At 35.2% G+C, this 14,745-nt stretch overlaps 1 protein-coding gene across 8 annotated transcripts in view; it reads right to left on the bottom strand.

The window, feature by feature from the left end:
• Positions 1-14,745, bottom strand: part of abcb5 (ATP-binding cassette, sub-family B (MDR/TAP), member 5) — a 151,307-nt gene that overhangs the window by 74,407 nt on the left and 62,155 nt on the right. Inside the window, exons 21-29 of one of the 8 annotated variants that reach the window (XM_022673980.2) lie at positions 14,053-14,136; positions 13,742-13,945; positions 13,549-13,649; positions 13,323-13,463; positions 13,064-13,220; positions 12,736-12,933; positions 12,354-12,560; positions 12,102-12,248; positions 10,307-11,174 (exon numbers count right to left, since the gene is read on the bottom strand). The exons of 4 other annotated variants lie outside the window; for them this stretch is intronic. In XM_022673980.2, the coding sequence (XP_022529701.2) occupies positions 10,977-11,174; positions 12,102-12,248; positions 12,354-12,560; positions 12,736-12,933; positions 13,064-13,220; positions 13,323-13,463; positions 13,549-13,649; positions 13,742-13,945; positions 14,053-14,136 (1,437 nt within the window). In that variant the 3' untranslated portion in view covers positions 10,307-10,976. Of the gene's footprint in view, positions 1-10,306; positions 11,175-12,101; positions 12,249-12,353; positions 12,561-12,735; positions 12,934-13,063; positions 13,221-13,322; positions 13,464-13,548; positions 13,650-13,741; positions 13,946-14,052; positions 14,137-14,745 lie in introns of those variants that run through there. 3 more of the 8 variants (XM_049480206.1, XM_049480205.1, XM_022673983.2) reach the window with 3 other exon arrangements.

The following is a 14,745-nucleotide window of genomic DNA, read 5'->3' as shown; positions in this document are numbered from 1 at the left end:
TTGCAACTCTGAATACAATAACACACATTTAAGTATTCAAAACATGTACCAGTCAATCTCAGGCAGCTGTATTTAATTTTTTTTTACAAGGTTTCTAATCTGATGGTTAAATTTTTCTCAGTCCTGTTACCAAAACTCATGAGACATTTAAAGCATGTTTAAAAGCAATCCACTAATTCCTTTGATTTTCCTTAAAGGAAGTGTTTATTGTAAAGAAATGGTTAACTGCATGTTCAAATAATGGATATTCATGACAAAATCATTATATAATCGTTATATATGCATGTGCATATTTAATTTAATTTAACTGTCTAACCTAGCTTTAATTTAACTATCTAACCTAGCTTTAATTTAACTATCTAACCTAGCTTTAATTTAACTAGCTAGCCTAGCTTTAATTTAACTATTTAACCAATCTTTAAATTAACTAGCTAACCTAGCTTTAATTTAACTATCTAACCTAGCTTTAATTTAACTAGCTTTAATTTAACTAACCAATCTTTAATTTAACTAGCTAACCTAGCTTTAATTTAACTATCTAACCTAGCTTTAAATTAACTAGCTAGCCTAGCTTTAATTTAACTAACCAAGCTTTAATTTAACTAGCTAACCTTGCTTTAAATTAACTAGCTAGCCTAGCTTTAATTTAACTATTTAACCAAGCTTTAATTTAACTAACCAAGCTTTAATTTAACTATTTAAAATAGCTTTAAATTAACTAGCTAGCCTAGCTTTAATTTAACTATTTAACATAGCTTTAAATTAACTAGCTAGCCTAGCTTTAATTTAACTATTTAACCTAGCTTTAATTTAACTAGCTAGCCTAGCTTTAATTTAACTAACCAAGCTTTAATTAAACTAGCTAACCTAGCTTTAAATTAACTAGCTAGACTAGCTTTAATTTAACTATTTAACCTAGCTTTAATTTAACTAACCAAGCTTTAATTTAACTAGCTAACATAGCTTTAAATTAACTAGCTAACCTAGCTTTAATTTAACTATTTAACCTAGCTTTAATTTAACTAACCAAGCTTTAATTTAACTAGCTAACATAGCTTTAAATTAACTAGTTAACCTAGCTTTAATTTAACTATTTAACCTAGCTTTAATTTAACTAACCAAGCTTTAATTTAACTAGCTAACATAGCTTTAAATTAACTAGTTAACCTAGCTTTAATTTAACTATTTAACCTAGCTTTAAATTAACTAGTTAACCTAGCTTTAATTTAACTATTTAACCTAGCTTTAATTTAACTAACCAAGCTTTAATTTAACTAGCTAACATAGCTTTAAATTAACTAGCTAACCTAGCTTTAATTTAACTATTTAACCTAGCTTTAATTTAACTAACCTAGCTTTAATTTAACTAGCTAACATAGCTTTAATTTAACTAACCAATCTTTAATTTAACTAGCTAGCCTATCTTTAAATTAACTAGCTAACCTAGCTTTAATTTAACTAGCTAACCAAGCTTTAAATTAACTAGCTAGCCTAGCTTTAATTTAACTAACCAAGCTTTAATTTAACTAGCTAACCTAGCTTTAAATTAACTAGCTAGCCTAGCTTTAATTTAACTATTTAACCAAGCTTTAATTTAACTAACAAGCTTTAATTTAACTATTTAACATAGCTTTAAATTTACTAGCTAGCCTAGCTTTAATTTAACTATTTAACCTAGCTTTAATTTAACTAACCAAGCTTTAATTTAACTAACCAAGCATTAGTTTAACTAGCTAACCTAGCTTTAAATTAACTAGCTAGACTAGCTTTAATTTAACTATTTAACCTAGCTTTAATTTAACTAACCAAGCTTTAATTTAACTAGCTAACATAGCTTTAAATTAACTAGCTAACCTAGCTTTAATTTAACTATTTAACCTAGCTTTAATTTAACTAACCAAGCTTTAATTTAACTAGCTAACATAGCTTTAATTTAACTATTTAACCTAGCTTTAATTTAACTAACCAAGCTTTAATTTAACTAGCTAACATAGCTTTAAATTAACTAGCTAGCCTAGCTTTAATTTAACTATTTAACCTAGCTTTAATTTAACTAGCTAGCCTAGCTTTAAATTAACTAGCTAACCTAGCTTTAACTAGCTAGCCTAGCTTTAATTTAACTAGCTAGCCTAGCTTTAATTTAACTAATCAAGCTTTAATTTAACTAGCTAACCTAGCTTTAATTTAACTAACCAAGCTTTAATTTAACTAACTAGAGTAGATTTAACTATTTAACATAGCTTTAAATTAACTAGCTAGCCTAGCTTTAATTTAACTATTTAACATAGCTTTAAATTAACTAGCTAGCCTAGCTTTAATTTAACTATTTAACATAGCTTTAAATTAACTAGCTAGCCTAGCTTTAATTTAACTATTTAACATAGCTTTAAATTAACTAGCTAGCCTAGCTTTAATTTAACTATTTAACTTAGCTTTAAATTAACTAGCTAACCTATCTTTAATTTAACTAGCTAGCCTAGCTTTAATTTAACTAACCAAGCTTTAATTTAACTAGTTAACCTAGCTTTAAATTAACTAGCTAGACTAGCTTTAATTTAACTAACCAAGCTTTAATTTAATTAGCTAACATAGCTTTAAATTAACTAGCTAACCTAGCTTTAATTTAACTATTTAACCTAGCTTTAATTTAACTAGCTAGCCTAGCTTTAAATTAACTAGCTAACCTAGTTTTAACTAGCTAGCCTAGCTTTAATTTAACTAGCTAATGTTGTAGAAAAGAAAATGAAAGGTGGGCTACCCCCACCTCTCGTCCGGGTACAACTCCCCTGCGTGTTCGTTTGATAGAGAGAGTCAGACAGGTGGAGTGAAGCTGAAAGCAAACCAAGTATTTATTATAAAGTACTGAATATTCAGGAGAACCCACACATGAAAGACCGTCCAACAGTCGTCCCAGCATAAGTTCTGACCCCCCTCTGATCTGACTCCATGTTTTATACCCCAAATGACGTGAAGCCTGTTGATGAGGCGTTGCTAAAATCATCTCATGTTAGCATGCGTAATTTCACGTGTCTGACCGGACCACTAGTGTTTGGCCTTGACTGTGTTCTTCCAGAATGAAACATCGTGGCACTATCTGTGTGTGTGCGTCACCCCCCTCTTTGAAGCCGCTGCAGGTTCCCCCACACACAGAAGACCGCTTTGATCTAAAAGCCTTTTCTGTAGCAATTTAGCCCTGTACCGAGCGTACCAGTCGAGATCACACAGAGTGTACCAGCCGCTGATTGATGGCCATTAATTAGGGTCATGCAGTGAACGAAATGCATAAGTCTCACACTAGTTCTCATATGTTATATGTTAATGTGTTAGTGGCGCGTGGTTAGTCCGCCATATAATAAATCCTATGTGTTAGTAAATGTATCATGTGGGTTAATTTGTCATATAACAGAGTCTGTGTTAGTCACATGCCTGATCAAACAATGTTTTACTATATATGTAAAGAGTATATTGTGATTATTGGTTAATCTTCTATATAATTGCGTGTAAAATACACTGTGAGTAAAAATGATCAAATATAATGTGAGTATTGGTTAATGCATATACAATACAAGGTTTCACACAATAATTATGTAATTATAGATACTAAGATAAGTAATCATTATTGAAAGATATTTGTCAATACACCCAAGATAAAATAAACAGTTACTCTTTACTAACCTAGCTTTAATTTAACTAACCAAGCTTTAATTTAACTAGCTAACCTAGCTTTAATTTAACTAATCAAGCTTTAATTTAACTAGCTAACCTAGCTTTAATTTAACTAACCAAGCTTTAATTTAACTATCTAGAGTAGATTTAACTAGCTAGCCTAGCTTTAATTTAACTAGCTAACCAAGCTTTAAATTAACTAACTGTAAGGCTGAATTCCCACTGTCTTTATCTTTAGCGCAGGATTTAGAAGCTCCGGGCATGGAGGCTGCGTGGTGGCTAGCTAGTTAGCTGTTAGCACACAGTACACATACACAGGAGTGGGCTACACAAAGGGCTAATTTATTAGCACCACAGACCATACGAAGCCAGGTCACACGGCTGCTACTCATTCTATTTATACACAAAAGAAAAGTACAGCATAAACCCTCTTATCAGCGTCACTTGGAGTAGTACAGGGTATCAAAAATAGAGGGGCAGCATAAAGTTGCAGTCCGAGCTCACCCTCCTCTCCTCGGGGTCTCTCTACTACTAGCTCTCATGGGAAAAACCCCTGTATACATACACACAAAAAAAGAGCTACCATCTCTTAAAGGGGCAGCGTAGCTGTACCCGTTACATAACTAACCTAGCTTTAATTTAACTAGCTAACCTAGCTTTAATCTAAGAGTATTCTGACCCACTTTTAACTAACTAGCATTGTTTTGCTGGTGGTCATTGCTTGTTTATTTCTCCTTTTCTTCCTTTTTTATAAGGTGAAACTGGTGAAGGAAGGAACCACCACTGTCTCAGCCCGTTGTTGGAAGACTGCAAAAGCACAGGTTACAGCCAGTGGGACGGCACGAGTGCTACTGATGGAACTCTTTAATGTTGATGTTCTCCTGAACTTAAAGCATACCTTCATCTGTTTTTGTATTATACATATAGTAGTATATGGTAGTATATATTCTTGAATATACAGTTAAGTGTATTATTCAATGTATAATAAAATATATTATGATATATGTGGTAATATATGGTATGTGTGTTAGTAATATTTGGAAAATATTCTTGAATATATAGTTAAGTGTATTGTTAAGTATATAATAAAATACATTGTGATATATGTGGTAATATATGGTATGTGTATTTTTGATAGTAATATATTGAAATATATTCTTGAATATATAGTGAAGTGTATTGTTTAATATATAATTAAGTACATTGCAACATATATGGTAATATATGGTACATGTTCTGGTCATATATGGAAATATGTATGGATAAATATACAATTAAATGTATTGTAAAATATACCGTTCAGTACAACCCAATATATGTGGTAATATATAGTAGTTATATAGTAATATATATGGTTAAATATATAATTAAGCATATTGCTACATGTAAAACTAAATATATTACCATACATGAGTAAATATATTTTGTATATTACATTCCCATATATACAATATATGAAAAGCGGCAATTCCTTACGTATTTTTCAATATATTGTAATATATTAATTACTATATAACACTATATATTAGCCTATATATTTTCAGTATTTTTTGAAAATTAATATCTGATATTTTTCAGTCACATAATAATCAGTAGCACATACTGTATCCATGAAAATTATTGAACTTGTTGAATCTTTCCAATTAACCAGTAAATTGTGAAATTAAATAATTCCATATATTGACAGTTAATATATTGGGACATATATTTTCTTTCCATAAGGGCTGAAAGCTCTGCATCTTTTTTGTTTTGTCAGGCATTTTTAATTTTATGCAAATAAATGCTCTACATGACAATATATATATATATATATATATATATATATATATATATATATATATATATATATATATATGTATATATATATATATATATATATATACATATATATATATATATATATATATATATATATATATATATATATATACGTATATATATATATATATATATATACGTATATATATATATATATATATATCCTCCTCTAACGCTGAGGGTGCTTGTTCTGGCCTGCATGCTCACTGGGGGTTATTTAATATTTGTTCAGTGTTTTGTCGGATTCTTTCTTCTGTAAAGCTGCTTTGTGAGATCATCAGATGTAAAACACTATACAAATAAAAAAAGATTTGATTTGAATTAAAGCTCTGTGCTGATAATAGAGTAATCCCTGACTGATACCTTTACTCCGTTTAGAAACATAATGTCGTGTGCGAAATTGACAGGAGGACAAAACTACCATGTGTTGTGTTTAAAAATTGAACTTATCAGTGTTGAACATATCGAACGCTAACCTCGCAAAAACAGAGCTTTTAGTCCTGCTGATGGAGATTAAAATAAGCAGTGTTTGTGTTAGTTATTGTGTATTATTATTTACTTCACTGCTTGCAATTTTATTTTTATGTATTGCAATTATATTTCTGAATGCATTGGTTCATGTACCAATCTTACATTACACTAAACACATATATATAATACAAACATGTAGATGAAATCATTTAAATGTCTTTTTTTGTAATTAGTGATATTTAGGATAAGGTATTTTATTTAAGGACATGTTGGAATAAGCCCTGTAATATTGTTGATATGCTGAACATCAGCTGTTTGTGTGGTTTTCTCTGCACTTTTGCATATTTTAAACACATTTTACTCAGTGACTTGGTATTATTTAAATTCCACTTTAACAATCTAGCAACCCTGGTGGCTAAATCTAGCAACCACTGTGCGCTTCATTTGTTTGGCTTTCTGTTATTAGCGAGACTCACAATGCATTTTGGGACATATCCAGCTAGCGTAGTAAGCAGAGACGTTTATTATAAATTATGATGCATTATGGGAATATATAGTGCCCTAGAAATCACGTTTCAGTTCCACTTTATAATTTGGACACTTAGAGAAAAATGGCTGACGTACTCAATTGTGCCCTAAATAGTAAATAGGAAGCCATTTTGGTCACCGGTCCACCTGTTCTCCCCTGTATAAATACCCCTCAATTTACCTTGCTCTTTGCTGTGTATTGACTCTAGTTTGCTTAGATCTTCTACAAAGCGTTTCTTTGTATTTGCTGTTTTGCAAAGTTACCTTTTTTCACTTATTAGTAGTATATATTTTTTTAGAATGAATCTTTTGCAACACCACTTTTTCTTTGCGTTTTGTGCTTTGTGTTCCTTTTTTCTTTTTGCAATACTTTCCCTCCTTTGCGTTCCTCCGTTTTGTTTGCGAGTCTATTTTGACCCCTTTTTGAGGTGGGGGCGTGGGGAAAGGACAGGGGCCCTAAATAGTAAATAGGAAGCCATTTTGGTCACCGGTCCACCTGTTCTCCCCTGTATAAATACCCCTCAATTTACCTTGCTCTTTGCTGTGTATTGACTCTAGTTTGCTTAGATCTTCTACAAAGTGTTTCTTTGTATTTGCTGTTTTGTTGCCGACCTGTTTTTTGTATCACCGTTTATGGTATTTTGTCTTACTCAGTTTATTGATTACCTAATTACTGATCTATTTTTGTATTTTTCACTCCTCTCTTGCCTTTCTCTTTGTCTTGCTGGATCTCTTGTGAATAATCTAGTTTTGCCTCACTGCTCTCTCTGGTATGATTTGCTGCCATTTAGTTACTGACCCTGCTTGTCCCTTACTATTCTTGTAAGCCTTGTCACTTTGTCAAAAAATGTTGTGAATTGTATCTGCGAGTGTCTGTCCTGTTTCTGTCCTGTGTGACAAAAGGTGAATAAAGTGCAGCTATAATAAATTGATCTAGTGTTGTAAGAGCTATACAGTATTTACAGCATCAAAGACTGATATTAATTACAAGGAGCTTTAAGTTTATATCTTATTCATTCATTTGCTTATTAGCTAAAATTCAGCTGAACTGTACAGTTTAAAATACTTTTATGATTAATGTGATTAAATGGGATTAATTTACATGAGGTAATCACAGAGCGTGCATTTAATAAGATTACCATATTTTTCAGACCATAAAGTGCACTCCTTTCATTTTCCCAAAAATCGACAGTGAACCTTATAATCCGGTGCGCCTTTTGTATAAATTCTACCAGTCAGGTTTTGAGGAGCAGTAAAGCCACTCTGCTAAAGTACATAATTTCAGGGAAGTTTTTCCAGCACTTAGGCTTAACTGCTAAGCGCAGTGCTAGTTTTTCTCAAGTTGGACTTGGACTGTTGCCCTGGGTTACTGAAACACACAGGGTTCCTCAGTTTAGTGCTGTGGGCAGCATTTACGTCCTGCTAGAAATAGCACTGCAGTAACTGGCTAATGCTAATGCTGCTGCACCCAGCCTTAGTGCTGGAGAAACTTCACTGAAAACTGAAAATCTAAGCTCACTGTAAATAAACGGAAGTCCTTTATTCACCCAAATTAGATTAAAAAAAAAAAAATGTTTTCATCAAGAACTACAGTTTGGTTTACTTAGGGGCTTCCCCCAGCTTTCCCATTAGAAGGTAAATATGGTAACAATATATATATATCTTCCTTCTGATTATATTCCAGGTGTTTTCAATTTTTTTAAATCAAAGATTTTTTTTTTCCAGGGCTGTATATGTATTGTATTAAAGCACTATAAAAAACTTAAACATTCAAAATGTGAAAAAAGGAAAAAAAAGAAAAGAAAAAAAAGAAAAATACAAAATTGCATCCATAGGTCCCTATGAGCACTTCATATTTGAGCTTAGTTTGAATAATCAATGTAACAAAAAACATATGAGCAAGAGGCTAGAGGTGGAAGTGTTAGGGCTTCATGACCTTTTAAACTTTTTTTTTTTTTTTTTTTTTTTACAAAAAAGCACTAGTAGTTAACCTTAGTAGCTAGCTAGCTTGCCAACCTTCCAATTCCACCTTAAATGGTGCAACAAAGGGCAGAGGCTGCTGCATTTAAGGTGGAATGGAAAAAATAAAAGCTAATTTCAGCTCCCCATCACAGAGGAATTAAGGAAGGGACAATAATAATTAATTAATGCACTTTCTGCACCCTTTCTGAAGACATGTGATGCCCTAAAGTTAACTAGTTAATCAGCAGCTAGGTTACTGAAGGGCTTTAGTGCTACACGGATGTAGCTACATCTGTACCGGGTGCTTGAAGGGTTTCCCAATTCTTAAAAGGATGTATTTTACCTTGTTCCCTTCTTACTCTTTTCCGAGGGGAAGGGTTACACTCGAGAACAAGGGGTAGGGGTACAAAAGAGAATGGGATTGGGCCTAAAGGTGCTATTTTTTAAATTGTGTATCAGATCTACATGTATTTACCTTGGAATAAAAGCTAAATTGCTGACCTCTTGTATCATATTCATCTTTTATTGTCAAATCCTAATGTGCAAAAAAAAAATATTAGTTTTAATTCAACATCTTTAAAATAGTTTGGCTTGTAGAAGATGACATTTCTGATTACTAAACAATTATATTGTTTTGATACATGTGATTTTAATAGGTCTGTGATACTATTCCAATGTAATTTGTTTTAGAGTACCGTTTTTTAACAGACTGTAAGGTGCCCCAGATTATAAGGCACATTTTAAGCAACAATAATAAGGAGCAAGAGTGTTGCCATGTTGTTAATCATCACAGATTTCTCTCCTGAAAACTGTTAAATTGGGTGAGTAAAGTGCTTCAGTTTATTTACAGTACACAAAGATTTACAATATTTTCAACAGCACGATTAGCAGCAACGCGGTTATGGAGTCAAATTGGGGTCTTTAATGCTAAAGAAAAAATCTGATATTGCAAACAAAGAAGAGAACATAAGTTACCTTTTTTCACTTATTAGTAGTATATATTTTTTTAGAATGAATCTTTTGCAACACCACTTTTTCTTTGCGTTTTGTGCTTTGTGTTCCTTTTATCTTTTTGCAATACTTTCCCTCCTTTGCGTTCCTCCGTTTTGTTTGCGAGTCTATTTTGACCCCTTTTTGAGGTGGGGGCGTGGGGAAAGGACAGGGGCGTGGCCAATATGGTAAGGCGGGTTATGGAGGATCGCGTCATCAGCTGGAGCCTCTACTTTCATATGTAATGCTGCAGGCCGGTCAGTTCAACCAGCCGCCCTGACGGACGCTAACCAGGCTGAACAACAGCTATTTATAGTTTATAAGTTAATGCTAATAATTTATTTTACATACACCTAATTACTGAATTATGTAATTTTGTTGTTTTCAGTTGTTAAATTAAGCAAAAAGCTGAATTTTAGCATCTTTCTTTTTCTCCAGCGTGCTTGCTGCAGTTACACCCGGCCGCCTGTAGATGGTGGATTTTAGCAGTGAAAAGACCCATTAAAACACAACGCTGCGCAAACTCTCTGAATAAAAAGGAAAACACAGAACACTCCAGCTGATGACGTGATCCTCCATAGCCACGCCCCTCTCCTCTCCACCACGACCCCACGTCAAAAAGCGGTCAAAATAGACTCGCAAACAAAACGGAGGAACGCAAAGGAGGGAAAGTATTGCAAAAAGAAAAAAGGAACACAAAGTGCAAAACGCAAAGAAAAAGTGATGTTGCAAAAATTCATTCTAAAAAAATATATATTACAAGTGAAAAAAGGTAACTTATGTTCTCTTTTTTGCATTATCAGATTTTTTTTGCAATTCGTGGAGATTTATTTTCGTGACAGTTGTATTTTCTCTTCAGCATTTAAGACCCCAATTTGACTCCATACGCGGTTAGCAGCAATGCGATTAGTAGTGCTTAGAACTAGTAAATGCCTGCAACAGCGTGCCGTGCCCTAAGTGTTCCGGTAAGCCAGGGTGCTATCAGCTAGCGGTTCATTCCACATAGCTTGGATAACTCGGTATACAGTCCAAAAATACTCACCTGAAACTCCTGTATAACTCTGTACTTCAGCAGAGTGGCTTTACTGCTCCTTAATACCTGACTGGTAAAATTCATACATAAGGCACAGTAAACTAAAAGTGTTAAAACAAATCAGAATATGTTTTATACTTCAGATTCTTCTAAGCAGGACAAAGACTTTTTTTTACTGTTTACTACATAATTCCATACGTCTCTTATTTGTTTTCATGTCTTTAATATTAATTTATATGTAGAAAATAAATGAAGAAATAAAGAAAAAACATTGAATGAGAATGTGTCCAAACTTTTGATTGGTACTGTACATACAGACATACACTTATCCACACACACACAGACACACACACACACACACACACACACACACACACACACACACACACACACACACCTATTCACTTTTTGGACTATGGGAAGCTCCTGCACTGAGTCAAGCACAGTAAATACAAAGTATCCATTCCTCCCACACATCTTCCAGACATTAAGAGTAGCAGAAGGACAGTTAGTGGGACACTTGTGCATTGACGAGAGCGTAGTACGCCCCTTGTTTAGCCATTAGCTCGCTGTGCATGCCCTGCTCCACCACCTGGCCATTCTGAATGACTGCAATGATGTCTGCGTTCTGGACGGTGGTCAGTCGGTGGGCGATGACGATGCAGGTTCGTCCCTTTCGAGCTTCGTCCAGAGCTTTCTGAACAATCTGGAGCAGAGCAGAGTAAGTAAGATTGTGAGTAATAATAGCCAATAAACAACAATTTATAAAAAGCATCAATGTAGTAAATAAAAAGCCACATTAGAACATCTTTAAGAGTACTCTTAGCCCTGCTAAAGTAGCTTAGGCATAGGGTAGCACAGGGTATAATGATGATGATGATAGTTAGCTAGCTAGCCATGCATTACTTATATGAACTTCCACTTCCCAAAAAATGTTGATCCATGACATAGTAACCTGTATTTCACACTGTAAATTTAGCAGGATAATAACACTATGTAACAATTGTACATATTTTGTTTGTTTACATTATATTACATAGCATTTAGCGGGCGCTTTTATCCAAAGTGACTCACAAATTATTATATTCTTTAGCAATTAGCAAACATTTTGTGTACAAATTGTGCCCAGAGTAGTGGAAAATGGTTCTTGTGGCTTGTGTGAAAAGATATTTTTTGTAGCTGATCAGGTGATTTTGGCAAATCAATTTTTTACAGTAGATTTAAAGTTGCCAACAGGTACAAGACATTGGTGATTACTCTTTGAGCTCTTAGATAGCACAGCAACCAACCAAGCAAACAAACCAGTGTAGAGTATATTGCTGTTTTGCCTCTGACCTGAGGTTTTTGTCTATGATAATTTAAAACCATTTGACAACTAAAAGTCATGTAGTGTGAACCTTGCATTATCTAAGTAGAAACATTGGCCGTTGGTAATGGAATGATGGAACTTAATCCCACACCTTAGAGTATTTGACTATAAGTTACTCTGTACTCATACTGTATGATTTCGGAGGAAATGCTAAAGGAGCACATTTTTTACGTACTTTAGAGCCTCTTAATGACTTACAAAATACGCCATAGTTACTCAGCTACCAGATTCCATTGTTATAAGATTTAATGTGCTCTCACTAACCTTCTCACTCTCGGTGTCCAGGGCTGACGTTGCTTCATCCAGCAGCAGAACTTTGGGGTTGCGGACCAGAGCTCGCGCAATGGCTATCCTCTGTTTCTGTCCTCCAGACAACTGAGTTCCTTTATCCCCCACACGTGTGTTGTATCTCTGAAAGAACATGCAGATGCCATAATGAAGCAAGCCACAGATCATTCCTTAATTTATGTTTTTATTACTAATAACAGCAAACTATCATAATATATTCCATTTTACCTCTGGCAGGTTAAGAATAAACTCATGGATGTTGGCCTTCTTAGCAGCCTCAACCACCTCTTCCTGGCTGACCACCCGGCTGTTGTCTCCGTACTGGATATTCTCAGTAATGGTGCAATCAAACAGGATGGGCTCCTGAGAAACCATGCCCAGCTGAGAGCGCAGCCAGGCGAGGTTCAGCCCCCGAGTGTCCATTCCATCAGCAAACTGAGAAAAACCAACCATGAGAAGTAATGCTCACACAATATCACCAACAAAACCTCTTAGAATGCAATGAAATATTAGGGATATTGGTATACAAATCAATAAAGGCAATGTTGTTTCAACAATGTCTAGATCTCTTAAAATGCTTATGCAACAGCCTTCAAAACACCTAACTCACCACTTGCCCTCCAGCAGGGTTGTAGAAGCGTTCCAGAAGCTGGATAGATGTGCTCTTCCCACAACCACTGCCTCCAACCAGGGCCAATGTCTGTCCTTGTCTCACTGATACATTAAGACCCTGTAGAATCCTAACGTCCGGCCGTGTCGGATATGAGAAGTGCACATCATGGAATTCTATGTCTCCCCTAAAATTAGTCTGAAAGGGAAAAACATGATGCATATATACATCTCTCTTGGTGCTTGGTCCTTGGTGATTTGTCGACTGTAAATAATAATATAGTTTGGGTCCAGAAACTAAGCCAAGCTAAAAGATCACTGTCACTCACTGGTTTAACTCCTGCATCACTGTAGATATCAATCTCAGGCTTTTTTTCAAGCAAGGCTATGATTCTACCAGCTGCTGCCTTGGCTTTGGCAAAGTCTAAGTTAGCTGAAGAGGTTTGGCCAACGTTCATGGTAGAGAGGACAAGCACAGAAAACACCCTGATGGAAAAATTTGTGCATGGGCAAAATTAGTGAACATTCTTTTAAACCTCAACACTTCAATGCCTCACAATGTCAACTTAATTTTCAGATTATACTCACAGGTAAATATCCTCATACTGAGCATAACAATGTGCAATGAGCCAGGCTCCAAAGCGGAAGAATGCAGCTCTGACAAAGTAGGAGCTTGCTTGAGCAACGGCAAAACTCATCCCATAGAGAGGAGCTTTCCACAAAGCAGATCTGCAAATACATTAATGACTTAATGTAATTCATGCTCCAGTTGAACACATATGCATTGAGAGAAAGACTTAAGACTTAGATTTACTTGTATGGTTCTGATAGGCTTTCATTGAACTTTTGCATGAAGACTTCTTCTTTTGTTAATGCCACCACAGTCCTGAAGTTCTCAACAGTTTCTGTGGATATCTGCAGAAATTGTGCCAGCCAAGTGGTGTTACATCTTGGTAACAGATTGTTTGCTTTCATTCACCCAGGTAGCAACTCAAAAAACTACACACCTTGCCTGAAGTTTCCAGGGCTCTCTGGTCTTTGGAGGCGTGGCCTTTCATAGATCTCGTTTGGATGAACATGGCTCCGGTAAGGAAGGGAACACAGGCAAGGATGAGAAGTGTGAGCTGCCAGCTAAAGCAGAGGGCTACAATCACAGAGACGCCCAGAGAACAAAATGAGCTGGTTGCCAAACTTAGTCTAGATCCTGCTGCCTGGGATGGAAGTGAATAAAAGAACAGATCCATTTATTTCAATTCAGGACATCAGGAGTGAAATAAGTGAAAAATCAAGCCAGCTTCTTGAAGCAGTGAGGGCTCACCCCTTTAACCAGTGATGCATCTGTGGCTAATTTAGTGGTCAGGACTCCCACTGCATTGTCGTAGTCATCAAACCAGCTGATGTCCTACAAAGACAGAGAAGCTTTGAGTCGTCCAATAAAAAGAGTCTTAATACACTCATTGACAAAAAAACAATGCATTCATGGTGTCACGATTTCAATATTTTATCGAAATCGATCGAAATTATGGCATGGTCTCAAGCCTCGAAGTCAAAAAGAGAATCAACGATTCCTCCCGCTAAGCTACGCAAGCGTGTGCGCGCTACGCAAACGGCGCAGCACACTGTAGCCCAGGGTTTTTCAACAGAGAGAGAGCGGCAGCATGAGCGCAGCCCCGCCCTCCGACAAAAAGTTCCGCTGTGTGTGAGAGAGACACACACACGCAAGCCTCTCACACACAGAACAGCTGCCTTTCAACCGTGGAGGAGAAGCTGAAAACGGATTTATAGAACTAATGATCACAGTGAGGTTGATTAAAAATCTTAAACTTATGATTAACTACACCTGTTGCTTCATTTGAATAAAAAAAGAAAAACGTCACGGATACGCTCACACAGCGAGCCGAGTGATCCGGTGTTCTGTTGAGTTGTGCTACCCTGTCAAACCGTGCTACTCGTATGTGTATATTTAAAGGTGAAATACAAAAGAAGCACAATATTAGAGCATGTTTCCAGT

The sequence above is a fragment of the Astyanax mexicanus genome, chromosome 6, assembly GCF_023375975.1.
Source record: "Astyanax mexicanus isolate ESR-SI-001 chromosome 6, AstMex3_surface, whole genome shotgun sequence".
NCBI lineage: Eukaryota > Metazoa > Chordata > Actinopteri > Characiformes > Acestrorhamphidae > Astyanax > Astyanax mexicanus.
Note: the sequence above shows the minus strand (reverse complement) of the source record. Positions and strands in the feature narration are given on the sequence as shown.